We start from the raw sequence: 25,799 nt of genomic DNA on the forward strand, positions 1-25,799 counted from the left end.
GTGTTATCAAGGACATTTTCTCTAATCAGCATTCTAAGGCAGCTCTGTCCAACAGAAAAATGAGCAACCAAGGCAAACCACATATGTAATTATAAATTTTCTAGGAGCCACATTTAGAAAGCCAAAAGGAACAGGTAAGATTAATTTTAATAATATATTTTATTTAATCACTATATAAAAATGATCATTTCCATATGTAGTCAACATAAACTTGTAATTAAGGCACTGATTTATTTTTTTATATTTAGTCAAATTCAAAATGTTGTGTATAGTCTATATTTACAGTGCATCTCAATTCAGACAAGCCATTTTTCATGTGTTCAATAAGCCACATGTAGCTAGTGGCTGCTGAGGTGCTAGGGAAAGGTCAATTTCACATGCATACTGTGCTACTATATTAGGTGATAGGGAAAAAATGATGAAGAAAACATGACTCCTGTCCTCAGTGAAGGCAATGTGTAGGAAGTCTTTTGAGCTAGGAATCTTCCTAGGGGGTCCAGGACTATTAGCCTACATGTACCTTTCTCCAAATTAGAGATTCTCTCCTTCCCCAAGTCACTTCACTCCCATCTGTCAGAAAATGAATATAATATGCTGGTTCTATTAAAATAAGATACTCTACTACCACCGGTCAAAAAATGTTTTTATAAATATATAAACCTATGATGACTACAAAGTAAATGAAACACCTTCCCCTCGACGTAGGGCTTCCCTGGTAGCTCAGACAGTATAGAATCACCTGCCGTGCCTGAGACCTGGGTTTAATCACTGGATTGGGAAGATCCCCTGGAGGAGGAAATGGCAATCCACTCCAGTATTCTTGCCTGGAGAATTCCATGAACAGAGGAGCCTGGTGGGCTACACTCCATGGGGTCGCAAAGAGTCAGACATGGCTGGGAAACACTACAACACTACAACAAAACATGACTCCTGTCCTCAATGAAGGCAATATATAGGAAGTCTTTTGAGCTAGGAATCTTCCAAGGGGGTCCAGGACTATTAGCCTACATGTACCTTTCTCCAAATTAGAGACTCTCTCCTTCCCCAAGTCACTTCACTCCCATCTGTCAAAAAATTATCTAAGTCTCAGTTTCCCCCATACTTTGAGATAGGTACTGTTCTTATTACTCTTTACTGAGACTTAGATTCCTCAACTGAAGTTACACATTGCAAGTGGCAGAATGCAGTACAATTTATATAACCATAAACCCTTAAATATTGGGATGCAACTCCAGGAAGTAGAAATCTTATTGGTTTTGTTCTTTGCTATAAACACTGTAATGTAATGAGTGAATGGATGACTTAAAGTTGAGCATACCTAATCATTAAAATAGAGATTGCCCAAACACAGGTTCAGTAGAATTGGAGGAGATGAGTGAATGAGGTGAAAAATAATGAGATCTCCCAGTTAGTTGGGCCACAACTTAGAGAAAATCTACACCCTGGACCTCATAGGTATGTGTGCATGTGTATATGGATGGGGTGGAGGCAGGTATATACAATTGTTTTATTTTGTGCTTTGTGGCTATTGAAGCATTCTTAATGATTTTATGACTTGTTAGCAGCAGATTTTTTTCCCCAGCTGATTTTTTTCTGATATTTAACTTGAAAATAGTAACAGGTAGCCATAAACTTGGTTCATTAGATTCATGACTATGGTTACTGAAAAATAGTTGAGGATTATTATTTCAGGATTTATTTCTAAAAATAATCAAAATTGTGTGAAACTGTCATTCAGATGTAAATAAACTCATCATCTGTTCTTTTGATTTATTCTCCACATCATGCTCCTCTTTGCCATGTACATATTCTTATCACTTTTCAGACTTCTTAACACTTTCTTTTTTCTTTAAAAAAGTCTAATTTCCTTGAAACTCATTCCTCCTTTTGCTTGTCCTAGTCATCATGAATAAATTGTGTATGTATGAAGGTGTCAGTGTATATAGATGAACGATGTGTATCAGAATACATTAAACTGACACTGTCAGTCTTCTTTTAACACCAACCTCACAAGCATAAATTTCCTTTTTTTTTTTTTAAGAAAAAAAAAAATCTTCTTACAAAATGACATTCTCAACTACTTAAGACCAGTTTTCTGGGGTTATATTCCAAGTCAGTATTAAAACTTGCAATTTAATAAATGAGAAAGTTTTCTACCCAGAAAAGTTTCAAGGGAAAGTATTGATTACCTGGGTGGATGGAGTCACTCCAGAGGTACCACGTGAAGAAAGACAAGGATAGTGCAGGGTGTTTCCTGCAAAACAGTTTTTATTAAGTTAGTCTTATTTAAGCATTGGCTTTTTTTTTTTTTTTTAGTTGCACCATGTAGCATGCAGGATCTTAGTTCCCTGACAGGGGATAGGACCCAAGTCCCTTGCGGTGGAAACATGGAGTCTTAGCCACTGGACTGCCAGGGAATTCCTTAAGCATTGGCTTTTGTTGTAATATCAGAGGGAGCTGACCTGGATAAAAATGGCCCTTAGATATAATGAAATCATATTTAACAATTGAGACACTGTTTATATAAAAAGTTCTTTAAAATAACCTCTTGAGTAAATATTAATAATATTTAAAATATGAACAATTTAAAAATAATGCTTAAAAGTTTTCAACAGCTAATATTTACCAGCCATCAGTGAATTCATATTTTCTTCCTATATATTTAACTAATGAGTAGTGTCTATTAAGGACAGGAATATAAGTATATGTTACTTTGTGAACCTTGTGAAACACTAAATATTACTGGACACTAGCTTTTCATGTTTGGCTGTCATATAACTGGGGGGCAAGCAGGCCACCACCTGCAATAGCTAACAAGACAAGATGAAGAACAAGGGGATTATTTTCCTTGACATGAATTTATTATTCAACTGATGCATTTCTGAAGTTTGAAATTAAGTGAATTGATCAAGTAACAAATTTCTTAAAAATATGACGCATTCACAAAATTTTACTTAGAATTTTCACAAATGCATCAATTTGCCTTTACTTAGAATTCTAACATTTACAGCAGATGCTAAGTATTGGGTTTTGATTGACAACAGGAAAACAGTCACAGCCAAGATACCAGGGCTTTTACTCTGTCAGATTTTTACTGATACGAGTGAAAATTTTAGATGAAAGGTTGAAGTTTACTTTCAGAGCTCTTTCTACACATAGTATTATTTCATAGATAACTTCCTTCCCCACTCTCTGAAGTCCCCATTTTCCTCAGAAAAGCTGAGAGCTGGGAGATAAAATAAAGCAAGAGGTACAGAGAGATAGAAGGGTGAAGATGAAGAGATTTGCGTTGAGATTTAAATAGCCCAGGAGTTGTCACTAACATTTTTAACATTTGTTAAATGTTTTAAAAAATTAATGTATAGCCATATACATTACACTCCCAAATTTTAGATGTGAGACTGTTAGTCTTGGAAACACACAGTGTGAATGTTGGCTAAAACTTGGGGAATTACATTCCTGTAGATTCTATTTGGAGGAGAGATATTGAAATACATAAATGATTTGGGAGATGATGGATATGCTATACATAATTCATTGGAAAAAGTTTGCATATGTCTTAAACTTAAATCACTGTTCCCAAAAGTACATATGTTTGCCAAGCCTATTAATTTCAATATATAATCCATATTTTCTTTTTTAACTTTGTGAAAATGCTAAAAAGAAGTTGTCATAAAAGTTAAATTTTCACCTCTTATCTTGAATGCTAGATTTCTGTGTATCTCCTCAAATCACTCTTAAACATCATATTTTTTCATGACCTAATAACAGAATGAAAACTGAAATAAACTAATCATCTAGACTTTTTCAAATAGCCACGTTTGTTGTTTTAAAGACAACATGAGGTCACTGAGTGTGATTGTTTTTCTGCATGATATTTTTCAGAGTTCAGTCAGTCATATATAACTGTTTTGCCTGAAAATACTTCTTTTGCTAAGTTTTTGCATATATTTAGGCATCAAATTTCAGCATAACAAAAGCATAAAGTTAACATTTATATTAGCTGATTTTTAAAGTTTGAAGTAACTGAATAGAAAAGTGGGAAAATTAAGATGAAAATAGGTACTAACATTAAAAAAGAAGAATGAACATAAATTTAGGTTATTGCCTTGAAACTACATGGTCGATGTCAGACTGCTTTGTAAAAACTATTTTTTACTATCAATATTACCTGCAGAGCCATATATAAAACCCTCTCTTTAGCGGTGATCATCAATCTGACTTTTCCAGTTATCGCTTCTTTGCTTTTCTTTATATTTTTACTGTTATTATATGTATCTGTGGAAAATTATTAAAGAGATGGGAATACCAGACCACCTGACCTGCCTCCTAAGAAACGTGTATGCAAGTCAAGAAGCAACAGTTAGAACTGGACATGGAACAACAGACTGGTTCCAAATCAGGAAAGGAGTACATCAAGGCTATATGTGGTCATCCTGCTTATTTAACTTATATGCAGAGTACATCATGAGAAACACTGGGCTGAAAGAAGCACAAGCTGGAATCAAGACTGCTGGGAGAAATATCAATAATCTCAGATATGCAGATGACACCACCCTTATGGCAGAAAGCAAAGAGGAATTGAAAAGCCTCTTGACAAAGGTGAAAGAAGAGAGTGTAAAAGCTGGCTTAAAACTTGACATTCAGAAAACTAAGATCATGGCATTCTGTTGCATCACTTCATGGCGAATAGATGGGGAAACAGTGACAGACTTTATTTTCTTGGGCTCCAAAATCACAGCAGATGGCAATTATAGCCACGAAATTAAAAGTCGCCTGCTCCTTGGAAGGAAATCTATGACCAACCTAGACAGCATATTAAAAAGCAGAGACAACACTTTGCCAACAAAAGTCCATATAGTCAAAGCTACAGTTTTTCCAGTAGTCATGTAAGGATGTGAAAGTTGGGTCATAAAAAAGGCTAAGCACCAAAGAATTGATGCTTTTAAACTGTGGTGTTGGAGAAGACTCTTGACTGCAAGGAGATCCAACCAGTCTATCCTAAAGGAAATCAGTCCTGAATTTTCATTGGAAGGAGTGATGCTTAAGCTGAAGCTCCAATAGTTTGGCCACATGATATGAAGAGCCAACTCATTGAAAAAGACTCTGATGTTGGGAAAGATTGAAGGCAGGAGGAGAAGGGGACAACAGAGGACAAGATGGTTGGATGGCATCACCAACTCTCTGGATATGGGTTTGAGCAAGCTTCCGGAGATGGCAAAGGACAGGGAGGCCTGGCGTGCTGCAGTCTATGGGGTCACAAAGAGCTGGACATGACTGAGCAACTGAACAACAACAAATATGTATCCCTAATAATACTATAAAGAAAGCTGAGCGCTGAAGAATTGATGCTTTTGAACTGTGGTGTTGGAGAAGACTCTTGAGAGTCCCTTGGACTGCAAGGAGACCCAACCAGTCCATCCTGAAGGAGATCAGTCCTGGGTGTTCTTTGGAGGGACTGATGTTGAAGCTGAAACTCCAATACTTTGGCCACCTGATGCAAAAAGCTGACTCATTTGAAAAGACCCTGATGCTGGGAAAGATTGAGGGCAGGAGGAGAAGGGGGACGACAGAGGATGAGATGGTTGGATGGCATCACCGACTCAATGGACATGGATTTGGGTGAACTCCAGGAGTTGGTGATGGACAGGGAGGCCTGGTGTGCTGCGGTTCATGGGGTCACAAAGAGTTGAACATGACTGAGCGACTGAATGGAACTGAACAATATAGATTAGTTTTGCCTGTGTTTTAAAATTCTACCTAAATGGAATCATACTATATGAACTTTTGCTTTTTACCCAATCTTAAATTGTTAGATTCATTCATGTTATTGTGTCTGTATATATTGTATCTGTTATATATTGTATCAGTTCCCTTCTAGTGCTGTACAATATTTCATTATGTCAATTTATCACTTCTGGTAACCATCATTTTACTCTCTGTTTCTATAAGATCAGCATTTTTAGATTCCACTTGTAGATGAGAACATACAGTGTTTGTCCTTCCCATCTTATTTCACTTAGCACAATGCCCTTGAGGCTCATCCATGTTATCACAAAAGACAAGATTTCACTCTTTTTTATGGCTCAATATTATTCCTGTGTGTTTGTGTATCACATTTTCTTTTTCCCATCAGTGCACACTGAGACTATCTCTATGTCTTGGCAAATGTAAATAATGCTACAATGAACATAGGAGTACACGTATCTTATGATACTGATGTATTCAGACCCTGATGCTGGGAGGGATTGGGGGCAGGAGGAGAAGGGGACCACAGAGGATGAGATGGCTGGATGGCATCGCTGACTCAATGGACATGAGTGTGGGTAAACTCCGGGAGTTGGTGATGGACAGGGAGGCCTGGCGTGCTGCGATTCACGGGGTCGCAAAGAGTCGGACATGACTGAGCAACTGAACTGACTGACTGAACTGATTCATTTCTTTCAGATTTTCCCAGGAGTGGTACATTAAAACTAGTAGTTCTAGTTTTTAATTTTTTGAGGAAAGTCCATTCTGATTTCCATAGTAGTTGCACTAATTTACATTCCTACAAATAGTGCAAAATGATTCACTTTTTTCCACATCTTTGACCCTTGTTCTTTTCTTTTTTTATAATGGCCATCCAAACAGATATGAGAAAATAACTCATTGTAGTTTGATTTGCATTTTCCTGACAGTTTTGTTGACATCTTGTCATATACCTGTTGGCCATTTGTCTGTCTCCTTCGGAAAAAAATGTCTATTCAACTCCTTTGTGCTTAGTCGCTCAGTCGTGTCTGACTGTTTGCAACCCCATGGACTGTAGTGCATCAGGCTCCTCTGTCCATGGGGATTCTCCATGCAAGAATACTGGAGTAGTTTGCCATGCCCTCCTCCAGGGGATCTTCCCAACCCAGGGATCAAACCCAGGTCTCCCACATTGGAGGCAGATTCTTTACCATCCGAGCCAACTAGATTGCTTGTATTTTGCTAGTGAGTTGTATAAGTTCCTTATGTATTTTGGATACAAATCACTTATCAGATGGCTGGTTTGAAAATATTTTCTCCCATTCAGTAGGTTATCTTTTGATTTTGCTGATTATTTCTTTTGTTGTACAGACTCTTTTTACTTTGATATAGCTCCATTTGTTTATTTTTGCATTTGTTCCTTCATTTTGATGTCATGTCCAAAAAATCATAGCCCAGACAAGTGTCAATGGACATTTTCCCTGTGTTTTCTTCTTTTAGTTTTATAGTATGGTCTTACATTTAAGTCTTGAATGCATTTAAATCAGCATATAAGCAATGCTTGTATCTTTGCATGCTTGCTGGTCATTGCCCTCAAAAATATTTTGAGGATTTTCTGATACCTTAGGATACCTGTTTTTCCCTTTAAAAAGGATTTGCATTTCTATCTACCCGGTATCTAGGGGGCTTTGCAGACCTGGACCACCTAATATTAAGTTCAAGCCTTGAGAGTCCATGGCCTGCCTACTCATGGTCTAAATCTGCAAGGATTCTTCCGGAGCTTCCCAGTGAAAATCTGCTTTTCTTTTCCTTCTCTCTCTCCTCTCCATTCCAAAGTCACCAAGGCAGCTCTCAGAGTTCCCAATGGTAGTGGAGGTAAGAAAGAAAAATGTAAATCAGGTTCATTCATAGCTAAGGACATTGCCCCTGGGGCTCCAGCTCAGAAGAAGGGTTCTTCTGCAAACTTCCCCACCTTCAATAGGCTGAGAGCCTTGACATCCCTCTGGACAAAATACAGACATTCAACCAGAGCTCAAATTGTTGTGGCATTAAGCACCTTCTGGAGAAAGATAGCCTTGATGATTCAATATTCCTCTTACCTTGCAGTTACTGGATCTCATCTAAAAACTAGCCAAGGAGGGGCCACTAATTTTTCAGATCTTGAATATTTTTAAATTGCTGTGTACACACACACACACACACACACACCCATATATACATTTTGCTCATAATATTTTATTTCTTTCAGTGAGAGAGTTAATCTGAGTTACTCAGTTTACTATTACCAGAAATAACACTTAGATGGCATTTTTTTAATGTCTTTTATCAAGATGGTTGACCAACCAAATAATTTCATGGCTCCATTGGTATTGTTTGTTTACTTTTTATTTTCAGGTTGGTAGCTGGACATTTTTTCCGTGCCATAATTCTTCTTTGAACATGGTCCCCTGAATTACTACAACACTTCCCTTCCCACACTGTCCTTTACTGATCTAACTCTTCCTCATCCCTCAAGATAGGCCAGGAATCATCTTGGGAAGTCTTATCCCACTGCTTTTCTAAGCAATCAGAGTTGGAGTCTCCCATTCATTTTTATCAGAGATAAGAGAAGATATACTTAACAACCTAGGCACTGTGGGGGTTCTAGCCAATACGACTGACGTGCAAGTCAATAAGAACAGATGCCAGCTGTAAACAACCAGCACCAGTGTGTCCTGAGTAAATATTAGCTGTGATTGGAGCATGTACTACAATCAGGTGGAGAACACGTGCACACTATCCTGGTATACTGTTCAATAATTTACTGTTTCCATATCTCCTCTGGTAATTCATCACATCATATGGACAGGAAGCAATCATACTCACCCTGGAATCTTATGTTGCATGAGTTCTTGGTGCAAAGAAAGCCCCAATAAATATTTGTGGAATTAACAAAAACTTATATGGAAGGAATTACCTCAAAATTTCATTAAATAAATCACATCCTATTCCTTCACAGCTTTAACTACTGGGGGTTCATGGACAATGAATTTATTTCACTCATCCTATTGTAACAGGATGTTACATCCTGTTGTAACACCTTTGCTGAACTTTTGAACAAATCATGGAATGGAGAGTTCGCTTATCAAACCCTCAGCATGGTGGATACTGTCATCCTACCTTCCATGGTTGGGATTCTCTGTTCAACAGGGATGGTTGGCAACATCCTCATTGTATTCACTATAATAAGCTAAGGGCTTCTTTTTCGTTTCCATAATTAACTTCGTTCTATACTTCCTAAATGAATCCTTTCTCCCTTGTAGAATTTTTCCTAATGAAATCAGATTTTGGAAACATTTGTTTAAGATACTTAAAGAGGATCTATAGATATTTTCATCATGTAAATATTTTCATCAAGTAAATGCTGAGTCACAAATATCAAAATGAAGAAACCTAGGCCAATGCTGACTGCTGAGTCAGTCAATTTTTAGAGCAGCAATTCTTATTCTTAGCCACACATTAGAACCATGATGGAGCTTTTAAAAATCCTAACACACAGTTTTTCCCCCAGACAAATTAACTCTGAATCTCAGGCAGCAGAGCCCAGGCAAGGATTGAAACTGTTTCAAGGCAACTATTTTATTTTCTGGCAATAAGAGTTGCCAGCCTAAGAGGCTGATCTGGTTTGGCTGGTAAGAGAGACTCTTCTGCACTCATTTGGGCAAGAGAGAGACTCTCCCAATCACCCAAACATTCAAGCAGTCATGCATGGTGGGCTATTCCCTACAATACAGACCACCCGTGTGGGCCAAGCTGAGAGGCATCTGCCCCCTATCACCTCCTGCCTTTCTGTCACAATCCCCACCTAATTCAGCTAATTTCCTGCTTCCTCTCAAACTAACAGCATAAGGTTTAACTTGGAGCATGAAGAACAAGTTACAGTTGGCCCCCGATATCCATGGGCTCAGTATCTGCAGGTCCCACACCTGCAGATTCAAGCAATTTCAAAACTATCTTGAAAAAAATTCCAGAAAGTTCAAAAAAAGCAAAACTTGAATTGACCGTGCTCTGGCAGCTATTTCCATAGCATTTACATTGTATTTAATACTGTTTACATAGTATTTTCACAGCATTAGGTACTATAAGTAATCTAGAGATGATTCAATGTATTAGGGAGAATGTGTGTTGGTTATAAAGAACACGGCACCATTTTATGTGAGGGACTTGAGCATCTTCGGATGTTGGTATGGGGGGTCGGGGCGGTGGCTGTCCTAGAAATGATCCCTTGTGGATATAGAGGGACCACTGTACTTGTTCTCTACCAGCTTCAGAAAATGGATTTAGAGTTCATATACACATGCCACATTATTACATGATCATCTTTGCTCTACTGATTATTTTCACATTTAAGTTTTACTTGTTTTAATACATACAACATGTTAAAACTTTTTTGACCTGGTCTATGATCATGCTTAAAGCCACCATTTTAAAAGATTTTTGTCCTCAGTTCAGTTCAGTCACTCAGTCATGTCCGACTCTTTGTGACCCCATGCACTGCAGCACGCCAGGCCTCCCTGTCCATCACCAGCTCCCGGAGTTTACTCACGATCATGTCCATTGAGTCGGTGATGGCATCCAACCATCTCATCCTCTGTCGTCCCCTTCTCCTCCCGCCTTCAATTTTTTTGTCCTTATTTATATATTATAAAACAATTTTAGGGCTTCCCTTGTGCCTCAGTGGTAAAAAATCCACCTGCCAATGCAGGAGACATGGGTTCCAACCCTGGTTCGGGAAGATCACACACTCTGTGGAGCAACTAAGCCCATGTGTCACAACTATCGAGCCTGTGCTCTAGAGCCAGGGAACCGCAAGGACTGAGCCCTTGTCCTGTGACTACAAACTGGAGAAGGAAATGGCAACCCCACTCCAGTATTCTTGCCTGAAGAATCCCGTGAACAAAGGAGCCTGGACAGTTACAGTCTATAGGGTCGCAAAGAGTCAGGCACAAGTGAAGGGACATAGTACACAGGCAGTGCACATGAAACAAATCATCAAAACTCTCATTAAAACTACAAAGATGGTTGGATTTCCCATGTGCATGGAAGAATCCTCACAGGACCAACTGAAAACAAGAGCAGCCCTGGGGATGGTAATACGAATGACACTATCCCTAAGAAAGCCCATCACTAGTCACTTTCCCCATTTGGCTTCTTATCAGCCAGGCCACTTTCAAATTTTATTCTCATTATCTCTGTAGTTAAATATTGTATATCAATGGTATTTTTATACCATCCATAATTGAAGGTTTATTTGGTATACTGGAATTCTACTTCTAGTAAATTCAGGCATTCCTTATTGTGTCCTGTAAAACCATTTGTGAATATCAAGCATTTAAAATTATTTCTTAAGTTCTGGAAGCAGTTCAACTCAATATGTATCACTAAATACCTGCTGCACGCCCAGCACTTTTATAAGTGTTATGTAAATACCAAAGAAATATGGCAGCATCTGTCTCTAAAAGTTCACGATTTAGTGGAGGAGATAAGATGCAAATACATGAAGCCATTTGAAAAAGAATACAAGGTATTAAGAACAATCAAATGGGAGGGGGAAAGATGGTTCAAATAATAAGTTCCAGGAAGGGAAAAGAAAGTCATCAAATAGTCTCAGAAAACCTTAAGGAGGCAATAGCATGGAGTAGAAAGTTAATAGTCAGAGGACTTTGCTGGTGGTACAGTGGATAAGAATCTGCCTGCCAATGCAGGGGACACGGGTTTGATCCCTGGTCCAGGAAGATTCCACCTGCCTCGAGGCAACTAAGCCCATGTACCACAACTACTGAACCACACTCTAGAGCCCACAAGCTCCAACCACCAAGCCGGTGCACCACAACTACTGAAGCTCAGGAGCCCTAGAGCCCACGCTCTGCAACAAGAGAAGCCACTTTGAGTAGCCTGAGCACTACAATGAACCGCAGCCCCAACTCCCTGCAACTAGAGAAAATCTGGGCAAAGCAACAAAGACCCAGCACAGCCAAAAATAAGTAAATAAATAAAATTTTTTAAATGAAAGAAAGTTAATAGAGACCTGGGGTGGGGGGTGCGGTTTCCAGCTCACTCTGTTTGCCAGTTGTACCTGACCACTTCTCCTTCCATCTTTCCTCATGCCCCTCAGAATTTCTGCCATCCTGTCCTAAAGATCTCCTGGTAGCTCAGCTGGTAAAGAATCCACCTGCAATGAGGGAGACCCCAGTTCGATTCCTGGGTTGGGAAGATCCATTGGAAAAGGGATAGGATACCCACTCCAGTATTCTTAGGCTTCCCTAGTTGCTCTGCTGGTAAAGAATTCACCTGCAATGAGGGAGACCTAGGTTCAATCCCTGAGTTTGGGAAGATCCCTTGGAGAAGGGAAAGGCTACCTACTCCACTATTCTGGTCTGGAGAATTCTATGGACTGAATAGTCCATGGGTATCACAGAGTCAGACATGACTGAGCAACTTTCACTCACTCCTAAGCATACAAATTCTGTGCCTCATGCCTCTGGAGCCTTGGTCCCACAGTTGAGAAACCAAATTCTTATAAGGTGTTAGTCCTCCAGAAATGGTTGCATTTTTACAGATAACTTTTATTTGCAAAGACTCGAGTGAAATTCAGGCCCCATGACAAGCAATTCAAGAAATATTTGGAGCCAGAGAAATTTCTTAGTCCCTCTCAAATTACACTAATAGACAATGGACCTGATTCCATCCACTCACATGGAGACCAACCTGGCAAAAAGAAGAAATTTGGAATGTGAACTCTTCTTAAAGTCAGTATTGAGCTGTAATTCCTAGAAACAGATTCTCAGTAAGTAAACTGCCATTAAACTGAAAAAAAAAAAAAAACAAAGGAAAGAAGGAAAACCTGAGCTGTCATCCTTACAAACTATTTGCAATGATTGTGAAAAATCTATTACTTCTTCATATCATCATTTTATAGATAACATGTGAGAAGACGTATATTAATAGAGCTTTTAAGATAAATCTTTTACTTGTTCAAAAATCATTTGAAGGCAACTTAGTTTTTATTTTTATTGCTAAATTGTTAATATTTTTCTTTGTAAACTTTTCTCCAAAAATTTATTAATCAGTCCAAAGTCATTTGAAAGTAGATTAGTTTTAATATTTTTGGCTTAAAATTTAACAGTTTTTGTTAATTAATCTCCAAAATTGTTAAGGCAATTTGCATTAATGTTTTTAATCCTGCTTTGCCATGATGTTTTACTTGTTACCTTCTTAACAGAAGATAGTTCAATTAAAGACCACACTAAATATTAGTAGTACTATGCTAAAAATACGGATAAATGGATACACTTAAAGAAGATTTAGGACTTTCTCAATTATGATAAACATTGTATCAGAAGAGATTGAATAGAATAGCCAGATCATTAGTGACACTAGGAAGCAAGAAATAACCTAACTTCTGATTTTGCCAATGGAAGACTACAAACGTGTATGAAAATAATAGATTTAAAGAAGATGGAGCTTCTGGAATAAGATATCTAATGTGGCTTTCTTAAAAACTAATTGATTTGTGCTTTAGGTGTGTAAGTATAAAGTAATAAGGCCAGATCATTATTGGTCTGTCATATTTTAAATGCATAGCAGGTCAAAAGGGAGCCAGATTAAAAAATGTAGGAGGAAAATTGGGCCAATTATAACATAAGACTTTCCCCTTTTATTCTTGGGAGAGGGACTTATGAACTCAGCCGCATTACTCAACTATTCTCCATAGCCACAGTGGGTCCTGGGGAACTACTTCAATAAAGGAGATGCCATTTTTCTCTATGGTCCTCCCCCACCTCCCTCAATGTCCTGAACACATCCTTCTCCTGTCTACTGACAGACTGTTACCCAGTGGGCAGAGACTCTCTCAAGAATGCTTTGTCTCCCTATAAATAAAATGTTCCCATTCTGTCATCCCCTGCCCTCGACTGGCTGTCAAGTCAACTAATTTACACTTAATCATGAATTACTGAAACATCTTACTTTTTAACCACCTCCCCGCAGTGATGTCTACATTTTACACAGAGGTTACAAGAAGGATAGTGAGTGTTCCTGAAGGAATACTAATGGCCCAGTGATGGAATTCCAGTTGTTAAGACAAAGATGGGAAATGCTTAAAACAAGCCTCCTCCTTTTCCCCACTCAGCTGAAATAATAACTAAAGCCCCTCTGACCCAGCCCTCTACTGCTCTCCGAGTATCAGCCATGTGTAAGCTGTTGTTGGGGTTGACCCCCACCCATGCTGCACACATAATGATAGGTTTAGATGCTATGAACCTCACAGCCACATCTGTTTAAATGAACTGTAAAGATGGTTGGAGACCCTCGTTGCTATGGTCCAACGCATCAAGACAACTCTGGAACTTAAAGGGGTTAAATGTCTTCCCCCAAGGACATAATAAATGGCACAGAAATGAAACTAGAATTTCCAATTAGGTTCTCTTTATGCAGAGTTAGCAAATATGTCACTGTGCTCTAAATTCTCCCATCCTTGGCAGTCATCTCTAATCACACAGGTCTGTCCTTTCCTAGTGCCTGTGTGATGACTCAAAATTCTTTTCCAACTCAGCTCTTTATGAAATCACTGCTAATCCATTGGAGTTGGCTCATGCTGACCTCAAAACAAATGGACGGCCAGTTATTCCTCCAGCAAAAGTGGAGTTTACTCAGGCTCATCAAAGTACAGCAATTTGGGATCTGCAGCTATGGCAAGCCGTGGGCAAGACCCATCTAACAGGGGAAGAACAGTCTCTCATTAGCTAAGCTTTTGCTAGGCAAGAAGAGGAAGTCTTTCTTCTCTTCAAGCTCTGCTACTGCAGAGCATGATAGCATCCCCTTCTGGCCCTCTGACTCAATTTTACACTAACAGTAGGAATTTAATTCAATGAGAGTTAAATGCCAAACAGGGACTGGTGAGGCAACTCAGAGATAAACAAAATTAGAAAGCTACCCCAAGGCCACCACCCCTTTCTGGCCCTAGGCTGGATGGAGGGGAAAAAAAGTGGCTTTACAAATCCTGGAAATGTGGGCTGCCTGGTGGGGGGCTGCAACCACAGTGGGATTTGGGCCCAAGGAACAGAGCCTGCAGGGGAGGAGGTGGAGCCATGGGAGGGAGGCAGCCACTGCCACAGATGCCAACAACACAAAGGGGAAGGAAATACCCTGCCTATCCTCTCTTCTCACCCTCCAATTTCCCTCCAACAGTGCTTACTATTGGCCAAATAAACCAAATGCCAGTTAGCAAGGACACCTAGCAGAAGCAGAAGATATTAAGAAGAGGTGGCAAGAATACACAGAAGAACTGTACAAAAAAGATCTTCACGACCCAGATAATCATAATGGTGTGATCACTGACCTAGAGCCAGACATCCTAGAATGTGAAGTCAAGTGGGCCTTACAAAGCATCACTACGAACAAAGCTAGTGGAGGTGATGGAATTCCAGTTGAGTGATTTCAAATCCTGAAAGATGATGCTGTGAAAGTGCTGCACTCAATATGCCAGCAAATTTGGAAAACTCAGCAGTGGCCACAGGACTGGAAAAGGTCAGTTTTCATACCAATCTCAAAGAAAGGCAATGCCAAAGAATGCTCAAACTACCACACAATTGTACTCATCTCACAAGCTAGTAAAGTAATGCTCAAAATTCTCCAAGTCAGGCTTCAACAGTACATGAACCGTGAACTTCCAGATGTTCAAGTTTAGAAAAGGCAGAGGAACCAGAAATCAAATTGCCATTATCCACTGGATCATTGAAAAAGCAAGAGAGTTCCAGAAAAACATCTATTTCTGCTTTATTGACTATGCCAAAGCCTTTGACTCTGTGCATCACAACAAATTGTGGAAAATTCTTCAAGAGATGGGAATACCAGACCACCTTACCTCCTGAGAAATCTGTATGCAGGTCAAGAACCAACAGTTAGAACTAGACTTTGAACAACAGACTGGTTCCAAATCGGGAAACGAGTACATCAAGGCTGTATGTGATCATCCGGCTTATTTAACTTATATGCAGAGTACATCATGAGAAATGCCGGACTGGATGAAGCACAAGCTGGAATCAGGATTTCTGGGAGAAATATCAATAACCTCAGAAATGCAGATGACACCACTCTTATGGCAGAAAGCAAAGAGGAAGTAAAGAACCTCTTGATGAAAGTGAAAGAGGAGAGTGAAAAATTTGGCTTAAGACTCAACATTCAGAAAACTAAGATCATGGCATCTGGTCCCATAACTTCATGGCAAATAGATGGGAAAACAGTGGAAACAGTGACAGACTTTATTTGGGGGGGCTCCAAAATCACTGCCGATGGTGACTGTAGCCATGAAATTAAAAGACACTTGCTCCTTCTAAGAAAAGTTATGACCAAACTAGACAGCATATTAAAAAGCAGAGACATTACTTTGCCAACAAAGGTCCGTCTAGTCAAAGCTATGGTTTTTCTAGTAGTCATGTATGGATGTGAGAGTTGGACTATAAAGAAAGCTGAGTGCTAGAGCACTGATTCTTTTGAACCATGGTGTTGGAGAAGACTCTTGAGAGTCCCTTGGACAGCAAGGAGATCCAACCAGTATCAGTCCTGAATATTCATTGGAAGGACTGATGCTGAAGCTGGAACTCCAATACTTTGGCCACCTGATGCAAAGAACTAACTCATTGGAAAAGACCCTGATGCTGGGAAAGATTGAGGGCAGGAGGAGAAGGGGATGGCAGAGGATGAGATGGTTGGATGGCATCACCGACTCAATGGACATGAATTTGAGTAAACTCTGGGAGTTGGTGATGGACAGGGAGGCCTGGCATGCTGTAGTCCATGGTGTCACAAAGAGTCGGACATGACTGAGCAACTGAACTGAACTGATATATGGTTATTTCTGGCTGCAAAAAGAAAACATGTCTTTAATAGAATTTCTCTTATACATTAAACATATAAATAAGTCAAAAATCAATCATATAACTACTACCAAACAGATAATAACTGTGATTACTCAGACATACTATTTCAGTGTACTTTTAAACTAATATTTAAATAAGTTTGGGGTCATAACTAGTTACATAGTTGATGTTTTTTTTTACTCAATAAGTATTTTCCCATTTGGGCTTCCCTGTGGCTCAGACAGTAAAGAATCTGCCTGCAGTGCAGGAGACCCAGGTTAGATCTCTGAGTTGGGAAGATCCGTGGAGGAGGGAATGCCAATCCACTCCAATCCTGCCTGGGAAGTCCCAAGGACAGCAGAGCTTAGCAAGCTATAGTCCATTGGGTCGCAAACAGTCAGACATGTCTGAACAACTAACATTTTCACTTTCATTTTCCCATTTGATTAAATATTCTTCCAAAGTATGATTTGTAACAACTATATCATGACTGCAGTCATGAAATTAAAAGATATGTGCTCCTTGGAAGAAAAGCTATGATAAACCTAGACAGTGTATTAAAAAGCAGAGATATTACTTTGCCAACAAAGGTCCATATAGTCAAAGGTATGGTTTTTCCAGTAATCATGTATGGATGTGAGAGCTGGACAATAAAGAAGGTTGAGCACCAAAGAATTGATTCTTTCAAATTGTGGTACTGGAGAAGACTTTTGAGAGTCCCTTGGACTGCAAGGAGATCAAACCAGTCAATCTTAAAGGAAATCAACCCTGAATATTCATTGAAAGGACTGATGCTGAAGCTGAAGCTCCAATCCTTTGGCCAACTGATTTGAAGAACTGACTCACTGGAAATGACCCTGATGCTGGAAAAGACTAAAGGCAGGAGAAGAGGGTGACAGAGGATGAGATGGTTGGATGGCACCCATGACTCATTGGACGTGAGTTTGAGCAAACTCTGGGAGACAGTGAAGGACAGGGAAGCCTGACGTGCTGCAGGCCAGGGGGTGGCAAGAGTCAGGCATGACTGAGCAACTGAACAACAACAACAATATCATTTATTGCGTGGTATTGTGGTATACCTTTGTTTATCATCATATTTAGACACAGTCATATTAACCATATGGAAAATGTGTTAGCTGAAATGATCATTGGTTTACATCTTTTTATTTTTAATGTTTGGTTCGTAAGAAACAGAAATCTAATGAAGTCTGGCAACAGGAAATCTGAAAATTAATTAGACCTAAAAAGAAAATAGAAGTTAAATCCTTAGAAAATTTACCATTCCTATTTAATTACTTTTAATTTGTATGTTATTACTTTCAGTAAAAAACAAAAAGCAATAATAGAATCTGTTATACTTGTTGCCCTAGTATCTATGACCAGATAAATATATTACTTGCTTCAGAATTCTCTTTTGCTATAGACAGTGTCATCTAGAAACAGTTTAATTCTTTTGAATTGCCAGGTAATGACCTGCACCATCCTCAACAAGGGAATTACCATAACTCCTAATCAGTCAATGTTGGGCACCTGTCTGAAGGAGAGCAAGGGTAACAAGTCTAATTGCTGCAATTCAGACCTATGCAACCACTTATGGGTTATATCCCAATTCAAATAACATCTATTTAACAGACTAAGATTTATTGGATTTTATATTATTGTGTTTCTGGTTTTTTTTTTCCAACTGACCTCTAGTGTCGGTTCCTCCCGACTGACTCTTCTTCTGGAGGAAGACCTGGAGAGGACAAAGGAGCAGAGACCAAGAACAGCCACTTAGCAGCTCTTTTGGTTGACATGATCTTTTCCTCAACACTCTTCTTCTTGGTTTTTCTGATATGAGTCACTCAACAATGTCCAGAGTGTGTTGCTGAGTAAGGATTTGATGGCAGAAACTTCTTCACATGGTGTGTGGGGCCAGGGCCTGCCCTGACTGATGCCTCACATGAAGCTTTGATGGCTTAGACATAAAGTTCACAGGCTGTGGAATTTGCAGTCCCTGAATAACAAAGATACCCACTAGCTTTCAAACAACAGAGCAATAGCACCAGATCCAGAGTGAACTAGTAATTGTGGTATAATCTTAAGGCCAATTCTTCGTGCTATTTAAATCTTTATATGTTCTCAGTACATATGCCACTCCTTCCAAGAAATATGCCTTGACCAACCCCAGAGGAGAGAGGAGAGACTATTTTTAGGTGCTCCTTCATAACATTGTAAAGTCATCATTTATTTACCTATGTCTAGACTATAAGCTTCTTGATATTAGGGTTTATAGGTTATTTAGCTTTGCAGCCCAAAGCACAATATTATGCCTGAAAAATAACTGGTGTTCAATAAAATATTTGTTGAATTAATGAATAATATCTCCCAGATAAAGATGATATATTTTTATTACTGAATGTCCCAACTCTGATGATAGGGATCAAGTGAATTTTACATTAAAATTTCTGCTCTCAGAAAATTCTTTTGCCTTCATTTCCCCAAACAGGAGAGAGGAGATCTCTCTCAGCGCCCTCCACCAGTTCAGTCATTTCATATGTCTTCTCTACACTGTCTGCATTTCAAGGTCTTAATTAATAGGCTTTTCTCTGAGTTAGATTTTATTGGAATATTTCTAAGTCATGGTTGAAATTTTTTTAACAATGGCTTCAGTTCAGATTTGAACTTAACAGCTTCAGTGGAGGGGAAGAAAATCACATTGCACAGTGGAAACATTTATTTTTCCTGTTTAGCTGTATTTGATGCTAGGGATAGGTAAAGACAGTCTATTGCATGAGTGAGTTTAGAGTTGGTATAATTTGATGCTGTGTAGAAATTACTTCAAAACTTAGTGGCTTACTATAGAGAACAGTATGAAGACTCCTTAAGAAGCTAGGAATAAAACTACCATATGACAACAATCCCACTATGGGGCATATACTCTGAAGAAACCATAACTGAAAAAGACACATGTACTCCAATGTTCATTGTAGCACTATTTACAATAGCTAAGACATGGAAGCAATCTAGATGTCCATTGACAGATTAATGAATAAAGAGGTTGTGGTGTGTATATATATATACATACATACACACAATGGAACATCACAGCCATAAAAAGGAATACATTTGAGTCAGTTCTAATGAGCTAGATGAACTTAGAGCATATTATACAGAGTGAAGTAAATCAGAAAGAGAAAGATAAATATTGTATATGGAATTTAGGAAGACGGTACTGACGAACCTATCTTCGAGGCAGCAGTGGAGATGTAGACATGGAGAATGGGCTAATGGATACAGCGGGGGAAGGAGAGGGTGGGAAGAACTGAGAGAGGAGCACTGAAACATATGTATTACCATGGACAGGGAGGCCTGGAGTGCTGCAATTCATGGGGTCGCAAAGAGTCGGACACGACTGAGCGACTGAACTGAACTGAACTGAACGTTATTAGGTTGGTGCAAAAATAATTTCAATTTTGCATTGTTGAACTTTGTCATTTGATACTGGAATGCATTCTTAAATAAACGTGGTATTAAAAAAAAAAAAAACGTAGTGGCTTAAAACAATCAACATTTGTTATCTCACACAGTTTTGAGGGTCAAGAACAGCCTAGCTGGGTGACTGGCTCAGGGTCTCTCTTGCTGTTGCAGTCGAGCTGTGCATCTTTAGATGACTATCCAAAGGCTTGGCTGGGACTGGAGCATCCATTCCCAGGTAGCTCCCTTACAGATCTGGCAAGCTGGTGCTGGTTGTTGGCAGGAGGCCTCAGTTCCTTTCCACGTGGACCTCTTTATAGTGATACTTGAATTATCTCACAAGATGGCAGCTGGCTTCCCCCAGAGAAAGCAATCCAAGAGATAGCAAGGAGAATACCCCTCCATGCCTTTATGTCCAAATTTTGAATGCCATTACTGTCCATTCCACCACATCCTATTCACTAAAAGTGAGTTATTAAGTTCAACCCACACTCAAAGGGAGGGAATTAGGCCATGCCCTCCTGAAAGCAATATCAAAGAATTTGATTTGTAGACATATTTTTAAACCACGGCAGGCAGTTATCAAACAAATAGTTTAAAACGTTTGAATATACACAAGACAAGGCATTCATATGTGCATATGTGGTGGTTTCCTTTTAACTTTTAAACTTAAGTTTAGCAGTTGAAAAATCTGTTAACAGATGGCATAAACTGAAGGCGTGCCCTCTCAATGTCAATCCTCAGCTTTCCCTCCATGTCTTTTGGGTCCAGGAAAAAAACGATTCCTGACATTTTTTTCTGCAGCCTGGCTGTGGCTGGTCTGGTCCATATCATTGGAATGCCATTTCTTATTCACCAGTGGGCCCAAGGAGGACAGTGGGTGTTTGGGGGGCCTCTCTGCAGGACCATCACATCCCTGGATAGCTGTAACCAGTTTGCCTGTACTGCCATCATGACTGTAATGAGTGTGGACAGGTAAGTGAAGAGATTCTGAAATATCTCAACCTAATTTAGAGGTTCCTGTACTTCTTCGAGGTCATCCCGATTTCAGCAACATCAGTGCTGGTTTGTAATAGCAAAGCTCCTCTCCATTCATTTGTTTCATTGTAGGACAAACCAGTTAATATTTTCCACCTTGCACAGAGGTCCATTTTTAATGGAAAACTTAAAACACTGAACATTTCCTCTTCCCCAATCATTCTTTCCAACTCAGTTTTATTTACAATTGACTGCAAGAAAAAAGCCCACAAAATCATGAAATACCAGAAACCAGAATGAATTCACTCCCCCAGCCCCTGCCCATCATTATTGCAAAAAGGAAGCCAAAAAAGGAAGCCAAAGTCCTCAGAAGTAAAGGAAAAGGCTAAAGACACACAGAGTCAGTGGCAGAGCTGAGAACTGAAGTGGCTCTCCTCACTCCCTTCAGGGTTCTTTCTGGTAAGTTTCACATCTCACATACCCTTGTTATCACCTAGCAGCTTTAGAGAATACATGAAGTAGAGGGCTCCTTTACAGCTATGAAGAGAAGTCAGAGTTACAAGAAGACCATCCTTTGCACTCACTGTTAGGATCAATTGATGCAAATGCTGCCATTTTACATCACCAGACATATCCCGGAACATTGATTGAAGGCAAAAGGAGAAGGGAACAACAGAGGATGAGATGATTAGATTGTATTGCCAGCTCAATGGATATGAATTTGAACAAACTTGGGGAGATAGTGAAGGACAGGGAAGCCTGGACTGCTGCAGCCCATGGGGTTGACAAGAGTTGGACCCGACTTAGCAACTGAACAACAATCCCAGAACATGTCATAGCCATGTTTACCAAGCTCGTAAGCTAATGTTACTCAAGGAGATGATGGTGATGGTGAGATGTTTGTGGAACCAGTGAGTGCTGAAGCCCAGTTCAGAGCCAGGCTGTCCAACTCTAGAGATGGCAGGTAGCTGGCAACTACCTCACCATCTGGCTTCTTTTAGGAAGCCTGTGAGCTAGGAGGTTAGGATGTTCCCTGTGGCATCTAGATGGTATGGATTTTCACACCAGGTCTTAGCAGCATGCCCCAAACAGAAACAAATCCTGAAGACAACAGTAAAAAGCACAACAGTAATATGCCCACTCAGAGAAAAACCCATGTAAAATCTCCATCCGCCTTCTTTCCACCCCAGTCCCAACCCAGCACACTTAGTCCCTCTTGCTCTGATCTACTTTTTCTTTCTCTCTTGCTTTAAACATATTAGACTTTAATGTCTTTGGTATACAGAGATAAGTGTGTGTTGTTTATTGTCTAGCTTCCCCCATACATCAAATGTGAATTACACAAAAGCAGGATCTTTGATCACTAGTACATTCCGAGTGTCTATGTAACAGTGCCTGGCATATGGGCACTCAAACACTATTATGAATGAATGAATGCTAGTCTTAAATTCCTCTGAGTCCATGGAGGACTCTTTCTTGAGCTCTGCCTCTTTTACCCTTCCAACAGGGCCTTTAGGGTTGGGAAGTGGTGAGCAGTTCATCAGACGGCTGAACAAAGGAATAACAGCGTTCATATAAATCAAATTTGCTGGGTCGTTATTATTCAAGCGTGAATAATGATGGTAATGTTTAATGCATTTTTTTAATCCTGCTGCTTTTCTACAAAAGAATTCTCAGAATATGTAGAGTATACTTCTCAACTTATAATTAACATCACATTTTTTAATCTACATGCTAGGTAGGTATATCTGGTTAGTTCAGCTGATACCACCAAAGCTCACAGTGTGTGGAATAAAGCCTGGTAAGTTTAGGGTTCCAACACCAGGGCCAGGGCCCTGTGCAGGGCTGGAACCCACTTCAGAGAAGCAACTTAAAATACGAGCCTCACTGTTGTGATCCCGTTCTCAGCAGAATAAAAGCTTCTTCATACCACGTACGTACCATGAAGGCAGAAGAGTATTGGCTTTTTCTTTTAAGAGGGGGAAACCGAACCTTTTCTGTAAACCTCTTACTGCAAATAAATTGAAATCACATTGTCTGCCTTAGAACAGACCACAGAACATTTCCTAATCATCACAGGGTTTTTCTGAGTGTGTATATGTGTGCATGTGTATCTTACACAATTGAATAGCATGTATTTTTTTTTAACCTTATGGGCACAAAATGCTAAAATTTTACTTTCAAATAAAGACACTCAGGCCTTTATCTTTCTCCCAGAGAATCACATAGCCAGAGACAAATGAAGATTTTGTAACACTGAACTTTTTTCCCAGCCTCTGGAATTTCTCGTAGTTCTAACTCTACTAAATTCACAAAAATTCAAGAAAATGTGTAATTTTGTAAAACAGGAATGAAGTTTTATCTGTAATTCCAAAACTGTCAGTGCATCAGTATGTGATATTATTTATATATTTATTTTAATGTTCGATTTGTTCAGTCCCTAAGTCCATGTCCGACTCTTTGTGACCCTATGGAGTGCAGCATTCCAGGCTTGCCTGTCCTTAACCACCTCCTGGAGTTTGCCTAAACTCATATCCATTGAGTCAGTGATGCTATCCAACCATCTGGTCCTCTCTACTCTTCTCCTCCTGCCCTCAATTTTTCCCAAGCACCAGTGTCTTTTCCAGTGAGTCAGCTCTTTGCATCAGGTGGCCAAAGTGTTGGAGCTTCAGCTTCAGCATCAGTCCTTCCCATGGATATTCACAGTTGACTTCCTTTAGGGTTGACTGGTTTGATCTCCGATTTAGTAGACCATAAATACCAAGTGTTTCCCCAAACTCTTTCATTTTCCTTTCTCTGATTAGTTAATAATTGCAAGTATATGAAATATTTTAATAGTAGGTTCCTACCTTTAAAGCCATATGAAAAAATGTTTAGACACCCAAAATATTAAAAATATTTGCTTCCAGGTGAAAGCTACCTAGACTTTTGTTAGTGGTTACTTTTTTTAATTAAATTTTCTGGAACAACAACCAAGTCAGTAAACAGAAGCCAAAATTCCCTATTCATTCATTTAACAAATATTTATTGAGCATGGACCATATGCTAGGAACCATGCAAGACACATGAGATACAGCAGCATTAAACTAATAGCCAAGGCTGCTGCCTTCATGGTGCTTCCATTCCACAGATGTAGACAGACATTCTGTGAAAAGTCACATGGGTAAATGTGTATTATTATCTCCACATAATGATACATCCTAGGAAGGAAAAGTAGAGTCCCCTAATATCCAAATTTATAGTCATGGGCCCTCGTATAGAGTGAGTGGTCAGAGGAAGCTTCTCCAAGAGGGAGACCTAATGGGGATCAGAGGGAAGGAGGAACTAGAGGTAGGTCCTGCCAGATGGGCTGAATAGCAGGTACCTGGCACTGAAAGACACAGAACTTGAGGGAAGGCCAGAGACGGGCACAAACTTCAGCCTGAGTGACAGGAAGGCCAGGTGGAAAAAGACCTCAAGGGTCATGGGGAGAATTCTGAATTTTATCTGAAAGGCAAAGAAAAGTCACTGAAGGGTTTTCAGCTGGGAAGGTCATCAGAGACGATTCCCTAACCCATCGATGCCGTGACTCCATTGTCTTTAATCCCAGACAGAAAGATGGTGGGGCTGCTGTACAATCACTACCTATTCCCTTCCTCAGCAGGGAGGGAAGGGGACTTCGTCTCCTTAGCGACAGGTGACTGGTAACGCAGATGCAGGGCAGAGAAGGAGGGGTGGCTGAGGTACCCGGGGCCACAAGCCTGTCCCTGCATGCCAAGGGCTCCCTTAACTGAGTGCAAAATTGAAAAGCGAGGAGACAGAGACTTTTCCATTTTCATAAATCTTCATTAAGAAGCTCTACAAAATCCTGGAGAAAATTAATAGACCATAGACCATATTTCACATTTATTGAACGTCCACTAATCCTGCTTTCCTACAGTCCCCAGCCCCCTCAAAACCGTGCTTCCTCAAATCCCCTCCTCTGGATCTGAGCTCTCTTTTTCATGCTTTAGCTTGTCTCTGAAAAATTATTCTTGGATTTACTGGAGGACCAAACATGCTTGCTGTATCAGGATTTTCAAGTCTAATTAACGATTATCTTTCTTCTGGATCAAAATGGGGGAAAAAAAGAAAAATAGAACCCTTTCCCCATGAAATTAGTCCATTTCTGCACCCCTATCAGCCTTAAGCCTCAGTTCTCTGAGGAATCTGCATTGTCTGTACTAGTCATGTTTGATTACTCTGTTTGATTACTCTGATTACTCAGGTCAGTTCTGTGACCTGAACCTCTAAGAGCCTTTGGCCCTGACTCTAACGCCATCTAAGCAGGATGTCTGTCCTGGGTGCCCGAACCTCATGCTGCTGGGGATCCTCCCACCAGCCTCCTTCCTGTCCTATATCCGTACACCCTCCTGGGAAGCAGGCCATTCCCATCTGGAGGGAATCTCCCTACCCTCATTCAGATACAGTTTTCCAGAGCCTCCTGCACAAGGGAAGCACCTTTGTAAATAAAAAGGTTGTGGGACTTCCCTGGTGGTCCAAGTGGCTGAGACTCCGTGCTCCCAACACAGGGGGGCCAGGGTTCGATCCCTAGTCAGGGAACTAGACCCCACATGCTGCATTTTGGATGCTGCAACGAAAGGTCTTGCATGCCACATGCCATGTGTCACAACTAAGACCACAACTAAAACCCAGCACAGCCAAATAAATAACTACAAAAGGGTCAGCAAACCTAAAAAAGTTTGCATAGCAATGTACCAT

General features: G+C 39.9%; 1 protein-coding gene across 1 annotated transcript in view; it reads left to right on the forward strand.

Moving 5' to 3' along the window:
- MCHR2 (melanin concentrating hormone receptor 2) overlaps positions 1–25,799 on the forward strand; it is a 38,615-nt gene that overhangs the window by 6,109 nt on the left and 6,707 nt on the right. Inside the window, 2 exon segments of the mRNA XM_019966911.2 lie at positions 8,784–8,955; positions 20,846–21,056. Of these exon segments, the coding sequence (XP_019822470.2) occupies positions 8,784–8,955; positions 20,846–21,056 (383 nt within the window).

The sequence above is a fragment of the Bos indicus genome, chromosome 9 (genome assembly GCF_029378745.1).
Source record: "Bos indicus isolate NIAB-ARS_2022 breed Sahiwal x Tharparkar chromosome 9, NIAB-ARS_B.indTharparkar_mat_pri_1.0, whole genome shotgun sequence".
Classification (NCBI taxonomy): domain Eukaryota; kingdom Metazoa; phylum Chordata; class Mammalia; order Artiodactyla; family Bovidae; genus Bos; species Bos indicus.